Source organism: Oncorhynchus mykiss, chromosome 12, assembly GCF_013265735.2.
Source record: "Oncorhynchus mykiss isolate Arlee chromosome 12, USDA_OmykA_1.1, whole genome shotgun sequence".
NCBI lineage: Eukaryota > Metazoa > Chordata > Actinopteri > Salmoniformes > Salmonidae > Oncorhynchus > Oncorhynchus mykiss.
In genome coordinates this window covers 93,816,206-93,837,358 of record NC_048576.1, presented here as the reverse complement: position 1 = coordinate 93,837,358, position 21,153 = coordinate 93,816,206, and the positions used below count along the sequence as shown (strand labels likewise).

Below are 21,153 nucleotides of genomic sequence, written 5' to 3'. Positions count from 1 at the left end.
TCAAATCAAATCAAATATATTTATATAGCCCTTCGTACATCAGCTGATATCTCAAAGTGCTGTACAGAAACTCAGCCTAAAACCCCAAACAGCAAGCAATGCAGGTGTAGAAGCACGGTGGCTAGGAAAAACTCCCTAGAAAGGCCAAAACCTAGGAAGAAACCTAGAGAGGAACCAGGCTATGTGGGGTGGCCAGTCCTCTTCTGGCTGTGCCGGGTGGAGATTATAACAAAACATGGTCAAGATGTTCAAATGTTCATAGATGACCAGCATGGTCGAATAATAATAAGGCAGAATAGTTGAAACTGGAGCAGCTGCACAGTCAGGTGGACTGGGGACAGCAAGGAGTCATCATGTCAGGTATTCCTGGGGCATGGTCCTAGGGCTCAGGTCCTCCGAGAGAGAGAAAGAAAGAGAGAATTAGAGAGAGCATATGTGGGATGGATTGTACCTAGATTAATGTACCCAGCTGAATGTACCCATCTGAATGTACCTAGATGAATGTACCCAGCTGAATGTACCCAGCTGAATGTACCTAGATTAATGTACCCAGCTGAATGTACCTAGATTAATGTACCCAGCTGAAGGTACCCATCTGAATGTACCTAGATTAAAGTAGCCAGCTGAATGTACCCAGCTGAATGTACCTAGATGAATGTACCCAGCTGAATGTACCGAGATTAATGTAGCCAGCTGAACGTACCCAGCTGAATGTACCTAGATTAATGTAGCCAGCTGAATGTACCTAGATGAATGTACCCAGATGAATGCACCCAGATGAATGTACCTAGATTAATGCACCTAGATGAATGTACCTAGATGAATGTACCTAGATGAATGTACCCAGATGAATGTACCTAGATGAATGTACCTAGATGAATGTACCCAGATGAATGTACCTAGATGAATGCACCCAGATGAATGCACTAACTGTAAGAGTGTCTGCTAAATTACTAAAATGTAAATGTAGCCTAATAGTCAATCTACCAGTTTAACCAGAGTGTATTGGCTATTGTAAACCAATCAGCTCAGAGCAGATCTAGTAAGGTGCTCCAAATAGCTTCCCTATTCCCATAGTAGAATGACTCTGTGGTAACTCCTGCCAGTAGTAGTGTGGATCCATTACAATACCCCTCCTCCTGCTGTAAACCAATGTAACCCTCGAGTCACACTTGCCAGAATAGATTTACCCAATGGAAACCACATGTTTGACTCTGTCCCATTAATTCCATTCCAGCCATTACAATGAAGTGTGTGTGTGTGTGTGTGTGTGTGTGTGTGTGTGTGCGTGTGCGTGTGCGTGTGCGTGTGAGAGACACTACCTGTTCTATCTGGCTGCAGCTAGGTTCTTCTCCACTCTTACAGCTGATACTAGCCGTGCCCCTGTGCCAAGGAGGTCACTATAGTAAATAACCTTGCACAAGCCTTGGCCTCTGCGAGTCAGAACGCCTCATAGGCTCCTCTGTTTCTGTAGCATGAGGCAGCTTGATGTTCAAGTACATCCCCTGGACAGGAGACTAGTGGTGTAAATGTGGTTCCCCGGTGTGGAGAATCCAGGGTGGGTTCAGTTGGCAGTTGGTTTTATCACCAGAACACAGAGCAGTGGTAGAGAGATCATGGTTGATATATCTGCTGCTCATGGTAACAGAGGGAGACCACAGCTTCTATTTGATACTCTAACAGCTTCTATTTGATACTGTAACAGCTTCTATTTGATACTGTAACAGCTTCTATTTGATACTCTAACAGCTTCTATTTGATACTCTAACAGCTTCTATTTGATATTGTAACAGCTTCTATTTGATATTGTAACAGCTTCTATTTGATACTGTAACAGCTTCTATTTGATACTGTAACAGCTTCTATTTGATACTGTAACAGCTTCTATTTGATACTGTAACAGCTTCTATTTGATACTCTAACAGCTTCTATTTGATATTGTAACAGCTTCTATTTGATACTCTAACAGCTTCTATTTGATATTGTAACAGCTTCTATTTGATACTGTAACAGCTTCTATTTGATACTGTAACAGCTTCTATTTGATATTGTAACAGCTTCTATTTGATACTGTAACAGCTTCTATTTGATACTGTAACAGCTTCTATTTGATACTGTAACAGCTTCTATTTAATACTGTAACAGCTTCTATTTGATACTGTAACAGCTTCTATTTGATATTGTAACAGCTTCTATTTAATACTGTAACAGCTTCTATTTGATACTCTAACAGCTTCTATTTGATACTCTAACAGCTTCTATTTGATATTGTAACAGCTTCTATTTGATACTGTAACAGCTTCTATTTGATACTCTAACAGCTTCTATTTGATACTGTAACAGCTTCTATTTGATACTGTAACAGCTTCTATTTGATACTGTAACAGCTTCTATTTGATACTGTAACAGCTTCTATTTGATACTGTAACAGCTTCTATTTGATACTGTAACAGCTTCTATTTGATACTCTAACAGCTTCTATTTGATACTGTAACAGCTTCTATTTGATACTGTAACAGCTTCTATTTGATACTGTAACAGCTTCTATTTGATACTCTAACAGCTTCTATTTGATACTGTAACAGCTTCTATTTAATACTGTAACATAAAATGGATGGACTGAATCCCGTCGAGTCCCCAGCTGTGAAAAACAAGTACCAGACAAATAACAGAGTCTGTGGGGAAACAACCTTTGTTTATAGACTATTGACACCCACTCACTATCAGAACCTGTACATTAAGCCCCATGTTTATAGTCTATTGACACCCACTCACTATCAGAACCTGTACATTAAGCCCCATGTTTATAGTCTATTGACACCCACTCACTATCAGAACCTGTTCATTAGCCCCATGTTTATAGTCTATTGACACCCACTCACTATCAGAACCTGTACATTAAGCCCCATGTTTATAGTCTATTGACACCCACTCACTATCAGAACCTGTACATTAAGCCCCATGTTTATAGACTATTGACACCCCCTCACTATCAGAACCTGTACATTAGCCCCATGTTTATAGACTATTGACACCCACTCACTATCAGAACCTGTACATTAAGCCCCATGTTTATAGACTATTGACACCCACTCACTATCAGAACCTGTACATTAAGCCCCATGTTTATAGTCTATTGACACCCACTCACTATCAGAACCTGTACATTAAGCCCCATGTTTATAGTCTATTGACACCCACTCACTATCAGAACCTGTACATTAAGCCCCATGTTTATTGTCTATTGGCTGTTTATTGTATATAATATGAGACATATCTAGCAGGCCTGTGAAGAGCCCCCCTTGCCTTTCCTGCTCTAACACCTGCACTACCACTGACTTTTCTCATAGATTCTTTACTGAGGGAAGATCTACTTAATACAACTGTGATATGTGGTTGTCCCAAACAGCTAACATAATATATAATGTTAGTCGCTCTGGATAAGTGTCTGCTCAATGACTCCAATGTCAAATGTAAAAAGAAACCAATGTGGCACACACACAAACACACACACTCACACACCTATCTCTATTGGGACACCTGTTCTTCGTTTCCTTTGTCTAGATGGAGAAGCCTCCATTGCCTAGCGATGAGGAGGGCACTAGGATGGGAGAGAGTCGGTCGGAGGCGGAGCTCCTGGACTTGGGAGTGCAGGGGACCTCCGGGGGCGTGGCGTCGTCTGGGGATGCAGACGACCGCCCGGCGTGGGACAGCAAGCTGCAGTATGTACTGGCTCAGGTGGGCTTCAGCGTGGGCTTGGGGAACGTATGGAGGTTCCCCTACCTCTGCCATCAGAATGGAGGAGGTGAGTCTCACCCTGTGGGCCCTATAGGACAGGGGCAGAGAGGGAGAGAGAGAGTGAGAGAGAGAGAGGGAGAGAATGGTATATTTCAAATTCCATAAGGCAACTTTACATGCACTCTTAGAAAAAAAGGGTTCCAAAAGGGTTCTTTGGCTGTCTCCATAGGATAACCCTTTTAGGTTCCATGTAGAAGCCTCTGTGGAAAGGGTTCTACATGAAACCTAAAAGGTTCTACATGAAACCTAAAAGTTCAACGTCGAACCAAAAAGGGTTATTCGAAGGGTTCTTCTATGTGGGCAGCCGAAGAACCCTTTCAGCAGCTACTCCTGAATTATTTGACATATTTGACATAAATACACAAATAAAGGGGGAAATGGGGGGATTCCTAGTCAGTTGTACAACTGAATGCATTCAACTGAAATGTGACATCCACGTCTTTGTTGCCCAGGTAACAGTTGGTTAACTTAGTTTGAATTTTGTAAAGTTAGTGTTGGAGAGGGGGAAAAATTATTGTTATCGATCAATAATGACAAATCTCCTGGCATTGACAACTTAGATGGAAAGCTACTGAGGATGGTAGCTGACTCCATAGCCACTCCTACTGAGGATGGTAGCTGACTCTATAGCCACTCCTACTGAGGATGGTAGCTGACTATAGCCACTCCTACTGAGGATGGTAGCTGACCCTATAGCCACTCCTACTGAGGATGGTAGCTGACTCTATAGCCACTCCTACTGAGGATGGTAGCTGACTCTATAGCCACTCCTACTGAGGATGGTAGCTGACTCTATAGCCACTCCTACTGAGGATGGTAGCTGACTATAGCCACTCCTACTGAGGATGGTAGCTGACTCTATAGCCACTCCTACTGAGGATGGTAGCTGACTCTATAGCCACTCCTACTGAGGATGGTAGCTGACCCTATAGCCACTCCTACTGAGGATGGTAGCTGACCCTATAGCCACTCCTACTGAGGATGGTAGCTGACCCTATAGCCACTCCTACTGAGGATGGTAGCTGACTCTATAGCCACTCCTACTGAGGATGGTAGCTGACTCTATAGCCACAACTACTGAGGATGGTAGCTGACTCTATAGCCACTCCTACTAAGGATGGTAGCTGACTCTATATCCACTCCTATCTGTCATATCTTTAATCTGAGTCTAGAGGAAAGTCTTTCCCTGGAGGGAAGCCAAAGTCATTCCGCTACCCAAGAGTGGTAAAGCAGCCTTTACTGGTTCTAACAGCAGACCTATAGGCTTGCTGCCAGATCTTAGCAAACTGTTGGAAAAAATTGTGTTTGATGAAATACAATGCTATTTCTCTGTAAACAAATTAACAACAGACTTTCAGCATGCTTATAGAGAAGGGCACTCAACATGTACTGCACTGACACAAATGAATGATGATTGGTTGAAAGAAATGGATAATAATAATATTGTGGGAGCTGTAGATTTCAGTGCAGCCTTTGATATTATTGACCATAACCTGTTGTTGAAAAAACGTATGTGTTATGGCTTTTCAACTTCTGCCATATCGTGGATTCAGAGCTATCTATCTAATAGAATTCAATGGGTTTTCTTTAATGGAATCTTCTCTAATGTCAAACATGTAAAGTGTGGTATACCGCAGGGCAGCTCTCTAGGCCCTCTACTCTTTTCTATTTTTACCAATGACCTGCCATTGACATTTAACAAAGCATGTGTGTCCATGTATGCTGATGATTCAACCATATATGCATCAGCAACCACAGCTAATGAATTCACTGAAATCCTTAATAAAGAGTTGCTGTCTGTTTGTTCTGGTCCTGAACATCTCTAAAACTAAGAGCATTGTATTTGGTACAAATCATTCCTTAAGTGCTAGACCTCAGCTGATTCTGGTAATGAATGGTGTGGCTGTTGAACAAGTTGAGGAGACTAAATTACTTGGCGTTACCTTAGATTGTAAACTGTCATTGGTCAAGACATATAGATTCAATGGTTGTAAAGATGGGGAGAGGTCTAGTCGTAATAAAGAGATGCTCTGCTTTTTTTGACACCACACTCCAAAAAGCAAGTTCTGCAGGCTCTAGTTTTGTCTAATCTTGATTATTGTCCAGTCATTTGGTCCAGTGCTGCAAGGAGAAACCTAGTTAAGCTGCAGCTGGCCCAGAACAGAGCGGCGCATTTTGCTCTTAATTGTAATTAGAGGGTTGTTATAAATGCTATGCATGCCAGTCTCTCTTGGCTAAGAGTTGAGCAGAGACTGACTGCATCACTTCTTCTTTTTATAAGAAACATTGTTTGCATAGTCAACATCCCAAATTGTTTGCATAGCCATCTTACACACAGCTCTGACACACACACTTATCCCACCAGACATGCCACAAAAGGGGTCTTTTCACAGTCCCCATATTCAAGAAAGCCTACAGTATTATATAGAGCCCTTACTGCATGGAACTTCCATCTTATATTGATCAAATAAACATCAAACCTGGTTTAAAAAACCAGATAAAGCAAAACCTCACGGCACAACGCCTCTCTCCTGTTTGACCTAGATAGTGTGTGTGTATGCATTGATATGTAGGCTACGTATCAATGTGCCTTTTAAAAAATGTATGTTGTTCTGTCCTTGAGCTGTTCTTATCTATTAATGTTCTGTATTATGTCATTCTGTATTATGTTTCATGTTTTGTGTGGACCCCAGGAAGAGTAGCTGCTGCTTTTGCAACAGCTAATGGGGATCCTAATAAAATACAAAAATAACTGACACGCTCAGGGGCAGAACAACAGATTTTTACCTTGTCAGTTCGGGGATTTGATCCAGCAACCTTTCGGTTACTAGCCCAATGCTCTAACCACTAGATACACAATACACAATAAATTAATCAACAAATGTTTTATCACTAATTATTATTACAACCAGCACTTTCAGTCCTTATTATTTGGGACTAGGACCATCACTTTCAGACTTGATGCTGTGGGACTAGGACCATCACTTTCAGACTTTATGCTGTGGGACTAGAACCAATCACTTTCAGACTTTATGCCGTGGTACTAGAACCACTCACTTTCAGACTTGATGCTGTGGGACTAGAACCATCACTATCAGACTTCATGCTGTGGGACTATAACCATCACTTTCAGACTTAATGCTGTGGGACTAGAACCATCACTTTCAGACTTCATGCTGTGGGACTAGAACCATCACTTTCAGACTTTATGCTGGGGGACTAGAACCATCACTTTCAGACTTTATGCTGGGGGCCTAGAACCATCACTTTCAGACTTTATGCTGCGGGACTAGAACCATCACTTTCAGACTTTCTGCTGCGGGACTAGAACCATCACTTTCAGACTTTATGCTGCGGGACTAGAACCATCACTTTCAGACTTTATGCTGTGGGACTAGAACCATCACTTTCAGACTTCATGCTGTGGGACTAGAACTATCACTTTCAGACTTTATGCTGTGGGACTAGAACCATCACTTTCAGACTTCATGCTGCGGGACTAGAACCATCACTTTCAGACTTTATGCTGTGGGACTAGAACCATCACTTTCAGACTTCATGCTGTGGGACTAGAACCATCACTTTCAGACTTCATGCTGGGGGACTAGAACCATCACTTTCAGACTTCATGCTGTGGGACTAGAACCATCACTTTCAGACTTCATGCTGTGGGACTAGAACCATCACTTTCAGACTTCATGCTGTGGGACTAGAACCATCACTTTCAGACTTTATGCTGTGGGACTAGAACCATCACTTTCAGACTTCATGCTGTGGGACTAGAACCATCACTTTCAGACTTCATGCTGTGGGACTAGAACCATCACTTTCAGACTTCATTCTGTGGGACTAGAACCATCACTTTCAGATACTTTTTGAAGAAGTAGGTTTCTTTCTCTCTAACTCGTCCCCCCCTCCCTCTCTCTCTCTCTTACTCTCTACTTTATTCCAATGTTTTATCTCTCCCTCCCCTGTCTCCTTCACTCGTGTTTTTCCATCTGTTCTCTGTCTAACCCCATTCACTCTCTCTCTCTCTCTCTCTTTTTTCCTCTCTACTTTATTCCATTGTTGCATCTCTCCCTCCCCTGACTCCTTCACTCTTGTTTTTCCATCTGTTATCTCTCTAACCCCATTCAGTCTCTTTCTCTTGAGTGGCGCAACGGGCTAGAGGCGTCACTACAGACCATGGTTAGATCCTGGGCTGTATCACAAACTGCAGTGATTTGGAGTCCCGTAGGGCAGGGCACAATGTTACCAGCATTGTTGGGGTTAGGGGAGGGTCTAGTTAAATAAAGGTTAAATAAAACATTTTCAATATATTTTCAATATCTCTCTCTCGTTAACCCCATTCATTCTCTATCTAGCTCCATCTCCATTCAACTCTTACAGAATCTCTCCATCTGAGGCATAACTTTGCTTAAAGGGTCAGGCATAACCTGCTTAAAGGGTCAATCTGCGATTGCTACATACATTTTGGGACTTATCAATTCATGATACAGTGGGGAGAACAAGTATTTTATACACTGCCGATTTTGCAGGTTTTCCTACTTACAAAGCATGTAGAGGTCTGTAATATTTATCATAGGTACACTGAGAGACAGAATCTAAAACAAAAATCCAGAAAATCACATTGTATGATTTTTAAGTAATGAATTTGCACGAGAATTTTCAATCCCAATGATAATAACTAACAATTATTAAAGCTTTGACTAATTCCCGAGGTTTGTAAGACCTTGGGTTTAATAATAATTTAATAATAATTAGGCCAAGACTCAGCTTATGCAAAAGGTTCATTGTAGTTTATTCATGAGAGCTCTAAAAATCATATAATGCACATAGCCTTTTATATAACTCCTACAAGCACCTACAAGTCTACAAGCGCATCTGTTCCTCCCTGGGTGGAGGAACTTTATCTCCTGTCTTTGGTCTCACAGTACCAAAACATGTCTGTTGTCAAGTTCCTCTTTATCACACACAAACACAATTTTCCCACTGACTCACAATATTCTAGAATTATGTCTTATTAATTAACACATTGTCTAAGCTTCTGTAACTATTAGGGTGAAATACTTTAGTCATTACTCTTAATGTCATTCAGATTCTCTTATTATTACTCTAAACATATACATTCCCTTATCAATAACTTAAAAATGCCTCATGACCTTAGTTCAACTGTCTAATTCCAAAACTCAAGAAATAAGCTTGTTTTGTTCCTTTGTTTGTAAGCAATGCAATTGTAAACTATATATGTTTTAATCTTATGGATTGTCAGTCCTTGCATCATAGCTCTGTCTTTGAATCTGAGAGTGGTTACATTTCTCCAACCCCATCCCTCAGCTGTTTACCGAAACAGTGAACTGCAGATTTCCCCTTTAACTCTCTGCCTCCTCTCCCTCTCTCTTCTCCTGGCAGGCGCATTCATGGTTCTCTATGTCATGCTGTTGGTGGTGGTGGGGGTTCCCCTGTTCTTCATGGAGCTGGCTGCGGGCCAGTGTATCCGTCAGGGCAGCATCGGTGTGTGGAAGCACATCTCCCCCAAGCTGGCCGGTATCGGCTACTCCAGCTGCATGGTGAGAACAACAGGTTGGCCGGTATCGGCTACTCCAGCTGCATGGTGAGAACAACAGGTTGGCCGGTATCGGCTACTCCAGCTGCATGGTGAGAACAACAGGTTGGCCGGTATCGGCTACTCCAGCTGCATGGTGAGAACAACAGGTTGGCCGGTATCGGCTACTCCAGCTGCATGGTGAGAACAACAGGTTGGCCGGTATCGGCTACTCCAGCTGTATGGTGAGCACAACAGGTTGGCCGGTATCGGCTACTCCAGCTGCATGGTGAGAACAACAGGTTGGCCGGTATCGGCTACTCCAGCTGCATGGTGAGAACAACAGGTTGGCCGGTATCGGCTACTCCAGCTGCATGGTGAGAACAACAGGTTGGCCGGTATCGGCTACTCCAGCTGCATGGTGAGCTCAACAGGTTGGCCGGTATCGGCTACTCCAGCTGCATGGTGAGAACAACAGGTTGGCCGGTATCGGCTACTCCAGCTGCATGGTGAGAACAACAGGTTGGCCGGTATCGGCTACTCCAGCTGCATGGTGAGCACAACAGGTTGGCTGGTATCGGCTACTCCAGCTGCATGGTGAGCACAACAGGGGTTGGTCCCAAATGGCACCCTATTTCATACTGTATGTACAGATGCCGTACCTTAATTTGAACCTGCTTCTCACAGCAGGAAAATAATCCTGCTGCAACAGGAAATGTCAATTATTATGTGGATTATAATTAATGGACATTTATGTAGGGAAAATCAGGTCTGAAATGTTAAAGTGGAAATTACAAACGTTAGAAGCCTTTTTAAAAATTGAATTCACAAAAATGAGCGTTTCCTTTTCCTGTGCAGGAAAATGATCTGCAACAACAGAGTGATTAAATTAAGATAGCAGATCTGTAGGGCACTACTTTTGACCAGAGAGGCAGAGCCCCAATAGGTCCTGGTCAAAAGTAGTGCTGCACATTAAGGTAAATAGAGTGCCATTTGGGATGCACATTTTGTCAACTAACTAACAATACACATTCCCACCACACACAGGGACTAGTTTCTCAACTAACTAACAATACACATTCCCACCACACACAGGGACTAGTTTCTCAACTAACTAACAATACACATTCCCACCACACACAGGGACTAGTTTCTCAACTAACTAACAATACACATTCCCACCACACACAGGGACTAGTTTCTCAACTAACTAACAATACACATTCCCACCACACACAGGGACTAGTTTCTCAACTAACTAACAATACACATTCCCACCACACACAGGGACTAGTTTCTCAACTAACTAACAATACACATTCCCACCACACACAGGGACTAGTTTCTCAACTAACTAACAATACACATTCCCACCACACACAGGGACTAGTTTCTCAACTAACTAACAATACACATTCCCACCACACACAGGGACTAGTTTCTCAACTAACTAACAATACACATTCCCACCACACACAGGGACTAGTTTCTCAACTAACTAACAATACACATTCCCACCACACACAGGGACTAGTTTCTCAACTAACTAACAATACACATTCCCACCACACACAGGGACTAGTTTCTCAACTAACTAACAATACACATTCCCACCACACACAGGGACTAGTTTCTCAACTAACTAACAATACACATTCCCACCACACACAGGGACTAGTTTCTCAACTAACTAACAATACACATTCCCACCACACACAGGGACTAGTTTCTCAACTAACTAACAATACACATTCCCACCACACACAGGGACTAGTTTCTCAACTAACTAACAATACACATTCCCACCACACACAGGGACTAGTTTCTCAACTAACTAACAATACACATTCCCACCACACACAGGGACTAGTTTCTCAACTAACTAACAATACACATTCCCACCACACACAGGGACTAGTTTCTCAACTAACTAACAATACACATTCCCACCACACACAGGGACTAGTTTCTCAACTAACTAACAATACACATTCCCACCACACACAGGGACTAGTTTCTCAACTAACTAACAATACACATTCCCACCACACACAGGGACTAGTTTCTCAACTAACTAACAATACACATTCCCACCACACACAGGGACTAGTTTCTCAACTAACTAACAATACACATTCCCACCACACACAGGGACTAGTTTCTCAACTAACTAACAATACACATTCCCACCACACACAGGGACTAGTTTCTCAACTAACTAACAATACACATTCCCACCACACACAGGGACTAGTTTCTCAACTAACTAACAATACACATTCCCACCACACACAGGGACTAGTTTCTCAACTAACTAACAATACACATTCCCACCACACACAGGGACTAGTTTCTCAACTAACTAACAATACACATTCCCACCACACACAGGGACTAGTTTCTCAACTAACTAACAATACACATTCCCACCACACACAGGGACTAGTTTCTCAACTAACTAACAATACACATTCCCACCACACACAGGGACTAGTTTCTCAACTAACTAACAATACACATTCCCACCACACACAGGGACTAGTTTCTCAACTAACTAACAATACACATTCCCACCACACACAGGGACTAGTTTCTCAACTAACTAACAATACACATTCCCACCACACACAGGGACTAGTTTCTCAACTAACTAACAATACACATTCCCACCACACACAGGGACTAGTTTCTCAACTAACTAACAATACACATTCCCACCACACACAGGGACTAGTTTCTCAACTAACTAACAATACACATTCCCACCACACACAGGGACTAGTTTCTCAACTAACTAACAATACACATTCCCACCACACACAGGGACTAGTTTCTCAACTAACTAACAATACACATTCCCACCACACACAGGGACTAGTTTCTCAACTAACTAACAATACACATTCCCACCACACACAGGGACTAGTTTCTCAACTAACTAACAATACACATTCCCACCACACACAAGGACTTTTTTCATCTGATTACCATTCTGGTGTTTGGTTGGGACTGCTTTAATCTGATTACCATTCTGGTGTTTGGTTGGGACTGCTTTAATCTGATTACCATTCTGGTGTTTGGTTGGGACTGCTTTCATCTGGTTACCATTCTGGTGTTTGGTTGGGACTGCTTTAATCTGATTACCATTCTGGTGTTTGGTTGGGACTGCTTTCATCTGGTTACCATTCTGGTGTTTGCTTGGGACTGCTTTAATCTGATTACCATTCTGGTGTTTGGTTGGGACTGCTTTAATCTGATTACCATTCTGGTGTTTGGTTGGGACTGCTTTCATCTGGTTACCATTCTGGTGTTTGGTTGGGACTGCTTTAATCTGATTACCATTCTGGTGTTTGGTTGGGACTGCTTTCATCTGGTTACCATTCTGGTGTTTGGTTGGGACTGCTTTAATCTGATTACCATTCTGGTGTTTGGTTGGGACTGCTTTAATCTGATTACCATTCTGGTGTTTGGTTGGGACTGCTTTCATCTGGTTACCATTCTGGTGTTTGGTTGGTTACCATTCTGGTGTTTGGTTGGTTACCATTCTGGTGTTTGGTTGGTTACCATTCTGGTGTTTGGTTGGTTACCATTCTGGTGTTTGGTTGGTTACCATTTTGGTGTTTGGTTGCGGTACAAGAAAACGTTATTTATTTATTCTGCTTGTCATGAGAAACATTTGGACGATGGCTGAAGGAACATTTTGACTTCGTCATTATTCAACATACAAGGAACCTCGTAGAAAGAGGAGGAAGGCAAGCGCTACTAAGGTACACAATAGTACATTTTGGTAGATAGAAGGTGCTCTTTGGTAAAAGGGGTGAATTGGTCATCAAAAAGAAATGAGGACCAAGGCACTCTTCATATAATTGATGAAAAATGCCTTTATTGGTATGGCATGTTCAATAGAAACAAGGTTTTAAAAATCTGACGCGTTTTGGCTGCATGGCCTTCGTCAGGGAGTACAAAGAAATAATACAATGTCCTCTTTGAACAGATTTTCCAATTAGCCCTAATTGGAAGAGGGAGTGGTTACACAATTGATTGGACACACCTAGTAAGCAATACTATACACATTCAAAAGTGAAATACTGTAGCTATGTTATCATAAAAATACAACTCCAAGCTAGAAGCATCAGAACACTTAGAAAGGTAGATCTAACCTTCAATATGACTGGGAGAAGTGTCAAGAATAAGAAAGCCATATATTCCATGGTACACTAGAACGCAGCAAAACATGAACTACAACCGTCTAAACATAGCTGAGGGCAATTGAGCAAAATACAAGGAACCTCCTTCCATGCCCCTTGATTTGTCACCATGTTGCTAGACTGTTCCTAGAATGTTTTCAAAAGGAACGTTCTCAGGAATTAGAAACACTGGAACATAGGCTGTTCCCTGGCCTGACAGAAATGTTTTGGGAGCCAAGCATTGTCACCAGGGTGACGGTTAAGGCCTAATGTTGAGGCTATAGATCTGTGGTGAAGGCAAAAAAATAGACCAGGACCCGACACAATAAACCTGTTGACTAGATTTCCAGGTAAGTTAAAAACAGCTCCATGCATGCAGAATGCATATTTGAATATGCATAAATATCCATAATATCAGTCAACAGTGTGATTATGACTCCTAGTGTTGTTAACAGGTCCTGCACCAATGACTGTGGACGTGTTTGGAACCTGACCTTAGGCCCTGAGGCAAAGAAGAACAGCAGAACAGCTTGCAGAAGTAGACTGGTGTAGTCTAGCAGTCAGAATCAGTCAACTTAGTTTAACCGTGCAGGAGGTCATAGAAACAGCATAGTTATAGTGAGAGATCACTCCATAATTAACTTTTTAGTCACCTCATGTCTGGTAAACAGAGATACAAAACAAACTGACTCGTACACCTGTGTGGCTCGAGAAGCCTAGAGGTTTGTGTCTGTGTGTCTGTCTGTCAGTCTGTCTGTCTGTCTGTCTGGGGTTAGGGGAACGATCTCTTTCTAATGTGTGAGAAGTAGTTGCACACTCCTCTCTCCCCTGTGTTGGTATGACTTATGCACTGACACCCTATTGGTTAACACTGACAGCCTAGGGCCTCCTGAGTGGGGCAGTGCTCTCTCCCGCTGTGCCACTAGAGATTCTGGGTAAGAGTCCAGGCTCTGTCACAGCCGGCCGCGACCGGGATACCCATGGGGTGGCGCACAATTGGCCCAGCGTCACCCTATTGCTTAACACTGACACCCTATTCATACTCATTCTGTCAGTGCTGATGTCAGGGAGCTGCTATAACAATATTTAAAGGGATAGTGTGATACGTTAGGAATTACTTACCCAGAGTCAGAGAACTTTGTGATTTGATGTCCCTGCATACAGTTTGAAGGAAGTTTAATTTAGTTTTGCGAGCCTTTGTTAACTAGCGTTAGCGCTGCTAACTGCTACTACTTGCAGTTTTATTATATGCATAGTCACTTCACACTTCACACTTCACCTACATACACAAATTACCTCGACTAACCTGTACCCCTGCACACTGACTCGGTACTGGTACCCCCTGTATATAACCTGCACACTGACTCGGTACCGGTACCCCCTGTATATAGCCCCCACACTGACTCGGTACTGGTACCCCCTGTATATAGCCCCCACACTGACTCTGTACCGGTACCCCCTGTATATAGCCCCTACACTGACTCGGTACCGGTACCCCCTGTATATAGCCCCCACACTGACTCGGTACCGGTACCCCCTGTATATAACCTCCACACTGACTCGGTACCGGTACCCCCTGTATATAGCCTCCACACTGACTCGGTACCGGTACCCCCTGTATATAGCCCCCACACTGACTCGGTACTGGTACCCCCTGTATATAACCTGCACACTGACTCGGTACCGGTACCCCCTGTATATAGCCCCCACACTGACTCGGTACCGGTACCCCCTGTATATAGCCCCCACACTGACTCGGTACTGGTACCCCCTGTATATAGCCTCCACATTGACTCTGTACCGGTACCCCCTGTATATAGCCCCTACACTGACTCGGTACCGGTACCCCCTGTATATAGCCCCCACACTGACTCGGTACTGGTACCCCCTGTATATAGCCCCCACACTGACTCTGTACCGGTACCCCCTGTATATAGCCCCTACACTGACTCGGTACCGGTACCCCCTGTATATAGCCCCCACACTGACTCGGTACCGGTACCCCCTGTATATAGCCCCCACACTGACTCTGTACCGGTACCCCCTGTATATAGCCCCCACACTGACTCAGTACTGGTACCCCCTATATATAGCCCCCACACTGACTCGGTACCGGTACCCCCTGTATATAGCCCCCACACTGACTCAGTACCGGTACCCCCTGTATATAGCCTCATTATTGTTATTTTATTGTGTTACTTTTATTATTTTTTACCTTAGTTTATTTGGTAAATATTTTCTTAACTCGTCTTGAACTGCACTGTTGGTTAAGGGCTTGTAAGTAAGCATTTCACTGTACTTGTTGTATTTGACGCATGTGACAAATAAAGTTTGATTTGCAATGACTGGAAGTCTACAGGTGCAGCTAGCATGTTAAATACTGCATTACCCTGTCTTCCTTCCTCAGGTGCAGCTAGCATGTTAAATACTGCATGACCCTCTGTCTTCCTTCCTCAGGTGCAGCTAGCATGTTAAATACTGCATGACCCTCTGTCTTCCTTCCTCAGGTGCAGCTAGCATGTTAAATACTGCATTAACCCTGTCTTCCTTCCTCAGGTGCAGCTAGCATGTTAAATACTGCATTAACCCTGTCTTCCTTCCTCAGGTGCAGCTAGCATGTTAAATACTGCATGACCCTCTGTCTTCCTTCCTCAGGTGCAGCTAGCATGTTAAATACTGCATGACCCTCTGTCTTCCTTCCTCAGGTGCAGCTAGCATGTTAAATACTGCATTAACCCTGTCTTCCTTCCTCAGGTGCAGCTAGCATGTTAAATACTGCATTAACCCTGTCTTCCTTCCTCAGGTGCAGCTAGCATGTTAAATACTGCATTACCCCCTGTCTTCCTTCCTCAGGTGCAGCTAGCATGTTAAATACTGCATGACCCTCTGTCTTCCTTCCTCAGGTGCAGCTAGCATGTTAAATACTGTATTAACCCTGTCTTCCTTCCTCAGGTGCAGCTAGCATGTTAAATACTGCATGACCCTCTGTCTTCCTTCCTCAGGTGAAGCTAGCATGTTAAATACTGCATTAACCCTGTCTTCCTTCCTCAGGTGCAGCTAGCATGTTAAATACTGCATGACCCTCTGTCTTCCTTCCTCAGGTGCAGCTAGCATGTTAAATACTGCATTAACCCTGTCTTCCTTCCTCAGGTGCAGCTAGCATGTTAAATACTGCATTAACCCTGTCTTCCTTCCTCAGGTGCAGCTAGCATGTTAAATACTGTATTAACCCTGTCTTCCTTCCTCAGGTGTGTTTCTTTGTGGCTCTCTACTACAATGTCATCATCGCATGGAGTCTCTTCTACATGGGCAACTCCTTCCAGTATCCTCTACCCTGGGAGCAGTGTCCCATCAACATGACCACCAATAACACTGGTATTCACTAGCTGTGTGTGTGCGTGTAGTATAGTATTTTGTCCCCACAAGGTTAGTTGTACGTGTGTGTGTGTGTGTGTGTGTGTGTGTGTGTGTGTGTGTGTGTGTGTGTGTGTGTGTGTGTGTGTGTGTGTGTGTGTGTGTGTGTGTGTGTGTGTGTGTGTGTGTGTGTGTGTGTGTGTGTGTGTGTGTGTGTGTGTGTGTGGTTCATATCATGCTTCTCCTTATTTGTGTTTAGATGTGTAATGGACATGTTGTATTCTACAAAAGCAGGGTTTGTGTATGTAAATTATAAATCTCTCTCCCTCTCTCTCACTCACTCTCTCTCACTCCCCCTCTCTATCTCTCACTTCCTCTCCCTCCTTCTCTCTCTGTCTCTCGCTCTCTCTGTCTGTCAGTAAAGGAATGCTTAGGTAGCTCCCCAACCTCATACTTCTGGTTCCGGAAGGCTCTAGACATCACAGACTCCATCGATGAGTCTGGTGAGTTTAACCCCATCATGACGGGCTGTCTGCTGGCTGCCTGGGCCATCGTCTGTCTAGCCATGATCAAAGGCATCAAGTCCTCTGCCAAGGTAAGGATGCTCTCAGTTCATCTTTTTCACAACATATAGCATGTTACAAACAGTATAACGGGTCACCCACCACCTGCCTTGACCCTCAGGAGTGTCGCCCCCGGCAACCACTAACCATGATTATGGTAGGCTAGTAGTTAACACGCTAGCTGTGAAGGAAAGTGACTGAATTCTGTTTTTGGCAAATGTTACTTTTAAATTGTTTAATGTTAATGTCCTCCTTCGTTGACCTTGTCTTGTTAAATGTTGTTTTTTCATGTATCGTTTTTAAAAGAGAATGTAGAATGTCTTTTGATAAATATTGATTTAATCCAATATCTTATGGTACTTAGTCTGTGTCCATGAACCCAGCCCTATATCTACCTATAGGTAAAGTTAAAGATACATTCTGAAATTGGAAAAACAACAAAGTGGCAACCCCACCACCTGTCCTGGTATACAGCTGAGGAGTGGGGCTGGAGAAATACAACCTCTCCCAGATCCATAGACATATTTTACAATCTCCATTAAAAGAAGTGATGGTTCCTAATTGTAATTCTCTTCTCCTTAGGTGATGTATTTCTCCTCAGTCTTCCCCTATGCTGTGCTGTTCATCTTCCTCGTCAGAGGCTTGATGCTGGATGGAGCCAAGGAGGGAATCGCCTACATGTTCTACCCTAAAGTAAGTACAATAATAACAATAATAATAATATATTTCATTGATTTTGCGCTTTTAATTACAAGTAGAATCTCAAAGATGTACAAAGATGCTTAAAAACAAGAATAATAATTAAAAAAAGAATTTCTATTCACTTCCTGAATTGACAGAATATAAATAGAATAGAATTTAGTCTTATGCTGTCACTCTCTCTCTCTCTCTCTCTCTCTCTCTCTTTCTCTCTCTCTCTCTCTCTTTTGTCTCTTTCTCTCTCTCTCTCTCTTTTGTCTCTTTCTCTCTCTCTCGCGCTCTCTCTCTCTCTCTCTCTCTGTCTCTCTCTCTCTGTCTCTCTGTCTCAGATAGAAATTTGGGCTGAGGTGCAGGTGTGGCGGCAGGCAGCCACACAGGTGTTCTTTGCCCTGGGCCTGGGCTACGGCTCTGTGATTGCCTACTCTTCCTACAACCCCATCCACAACAACTGTCACCGTGACGCGCTCATGGTCTCTTGCATCAACTTCATGACCTCAGTGCTCGCATCACTGGTGGTGTTCGTAGTGCTGGGCTTCAGGGCCAAGAACATTGTCCTGAACTGCATCACCCAGTAAGTATGGAGTCAAGGGGGGGATTGTGAGTGAGTGAGTGAGTGAGTGAGTGAGTGAGTGAGTGAGAAATGTAATTTTGTTACTTCGGATGAACTATCCCTTTATAAAGCATGTCAATATTATGGAAACATATCCAAGACATGTCTATATGTACACTCTTAGAAAGAAAGGTGCTATCTAGAACCTTAAAGGGTTCTTCAACTGTCCACATAGGAGAACCATTTGAATAACTATTTTTGGTTGCAGTTTCTACATGGAACCAAAAGGGTTCTACCTGGGACCAAAAAAAGGGTTCTACCTGGAACAAAAATGGTTCTCCTATGGGTCCATCTGACTAACCTTTTCGGAACCTTTTTTTCTAAGAGTGTAAGCATACCTTCAAATAAAGTATTAGCAATGTACCTGAAGGGAATTGCGATATTGAGAGCTTGGAATTATCATGTTCTATCTGCAATTTTGCCAAAATTGAGTTCTGGACATTTTCTTGTTCTGTTCAATGTTCTCTACCTATATAGTACTCTAAATACCCCAATTCATGTTGTTAAGTGAATAAGGATATGAGATAGAAATTGCTCACACCATTCAAAACAATAAGGGTTGGTAACTTTAAAGCCAATTATCTCAGAATCAACTTTTTACAGAAGGAACCTTATAATTCTAAGCTCCGACTACGTCACCTCCCACCCTTCAGAAATCTGGGCCTGTTAAACGACATGGCCACACATGGAAGCAACCATCACTGGTGGCCGTGGTTCAACATGTCTGATCCTGCCTCCGTCACCATACCTGACTACAGAGAGTGGTACCATCACTACGGCTCCCAGGTGGGGACAAACATCACCGACTGTGACCTGGATGAGGAGATGAGCAAGGTGAGGGTTAGATTAGGTTTTAGGGGGCTTGTGGTTCAAATCCTATTTTCAGAAATAATGGAGAAAGGAGTCCTTTGTAATGTAGGCACAAAGTTATTAATAAGGAGCTGTCTTTACCTGGCTCTAACTGTCTTTACCTGGCTCTAACTGGCTCTAACTGTCTTTACCTGGCTCTAACTGGCTCTAACTGTCTTTAACTGGCTCTAACTGTCTTTAACTGGCTCTAACTGTCTTTAACTGGCTCTAACTGTCTTTAACTGGCTCTAACTGTCTTTACCTGGCTCTAACTGGCTCTAACTGTCTTTACCTGGCTCTAACTGGCTCTAACTGTCTTTACCTGGCTCTAACTGTTTCCCCTACCTTGTATTCCCTCTCTTTCTTCACCCCTTACAACCTCCTGTTAACACCTTGCCCCCCTCACTCATTCTCTCCCTCCCTCCCGTGTTCTCTCCCTCCCTCGTTCTCTCCTTCATTCCCTCCCTCGTTCCCACCGTTCTCTCTCTCCCTCGTTCTCTCCCTCCCTCCCGTGTTCTCTCCCTCCCTCCCGTGTTCTCTCCCTCCCTCGTTCTCTCTCTCCCTCCCTCCCGTGTTCTCTCCCTCCCTCGTTCTCTCCCTACCTCCCGTGTTCTCTCCCTACCTCCCGTGTTCTCTCCCTCACTCATTCTCTCCCTCCCTCCCGTGTTCTCTCCCTCCCGTGTTCTCTCCCTACCTCCCGTGTTCTCTCCCTCACTCATTCTCTCCCTCACTCCCGTGTTCTCTCACTCCCTCGTTCTCTCCCTCCCTCCCGTGTTCTCTCCCTCACTCATTCTCTCCCTCCCTCCCGTGTTCTCTCCCTCACTCATTCTCTCCCGCCCTCCCGTGTTCTCTCCCTCACTCATTCTCTCCCTCCCTCCCGTGTTCTCTCCCTCCCTCGTTCCCCCCGTTCCCTTCCTCCCTCCCTCCGTTCTCTCCCTTTCTCTATTCCATTTTTAACCCCCCCTCTCTAACCCATTTCTAACCCATATCTAACCCATCTCTAACCCCTCTCTAACCCATATCTAACCCATATCCTACCCATCGCTAACCCATATCTAACCCATCTCTAACCCATATCTAACCCATGTCTAACAAATTCTCTAACCCATATCTAACCCCTCTCTAACCCATATCTAACCCCTCTCTAACCCATATGTCGCTCAAACCCTCTTAATTTCAATACGTTGTTGAGAAAGGCAGGTTGCAAATATCAACATACTCCACATAGAATACAAGTTACAAATATCAACATACTCCACATAGAATACAGTTTACAAATATCAACATACTCCACATAGAATACAAGTTACAAATATCATCATATTCCACATAGAATACAGGTTACAAATATCATCATACTCCACATAGAATACAGTTTACAAATATCATCATATTCCACATAGAATACAGGTTACAAATATCATCATACTCCACATAGAATACAGTTTACAAATATCAACATATTCAACATAGAATACAGGTTACAAATATCATCATACTCCACATAGAATACAGTTTACAAATATCAACATATTCCACATAGAATAC

At 43.3% G+C, this 21,153-nt stretch overlaps 2 protein-coding genes across 5 annotated transcripts in view; one reads left to right on the top strand and one right to left on the bottom strand.

Moving 5' to 3' along the window:
• The window catches only part of LOC118937785 (epidermal growth factor receptor kinase substrate 8-like protein 1), a 31,978-nt gene extending 30,634 nt beyond the window's left edge, over nucleotides 1-1,344 (bottom strand). The window contains exon 1 of the mRNA XM_036939252.1: nucleotides 1,323-1,344. The gene's annotated coding sequence lies outside the window, so the exon portion shown is untranslated. The remainder of the gene's footprint in view (nucleotides 1-1,322) is intronic.
• LOC118937783 (sodium-dependent neutral amino acid transporter B(0)AT2-like) overlaps nucleotides 1-21,153 on the top strand; it is a 36,560-nt gene that overhangs the window by 2,269 nt on the left and 13,138 nt on the right. The window contains exons 2-8 of one of the 4 annotated variants that reach the window (XM_036939247.1): nucleotides 3,574-3,805; nucleotides 9,211-9,368; nucleotides 16,779-16,905; nucleotides 17,304-17,479; nucleotides 18,030-18,140; nucleotides 18,476-18,717; nucleotides 19,410-19,590. In XM_036939247.1, coding sequence (XP_036795142.1) covers nucleotides 3,574-3,805; nucleotides 9,211-9,368; nucleotides 16,779-16,905; nucleotides 17,304-17,479; nucleotides 18,030-18,140; nucleotides 18,476-18,717; nucleotides 19,410-19,590 — 1,227 coding nt within the window. Of the gene's footprint in view, nucleotides 1-3,564; nucleotides 3,806-9,210; nucleotides 9,941-16,778; nucleotides 16,906-17,303; nucleotides 17,480-18,029; nucleotides 18,141-18,475; nucleotides 18,718-19,409; nucleotides 19,591-21,153 lie in introns of those variants that run through there. The other 3 variants (XM_036939246.1, XM_036939249.1, XM_036939248.1) reach the window with 3 other exon arrangements.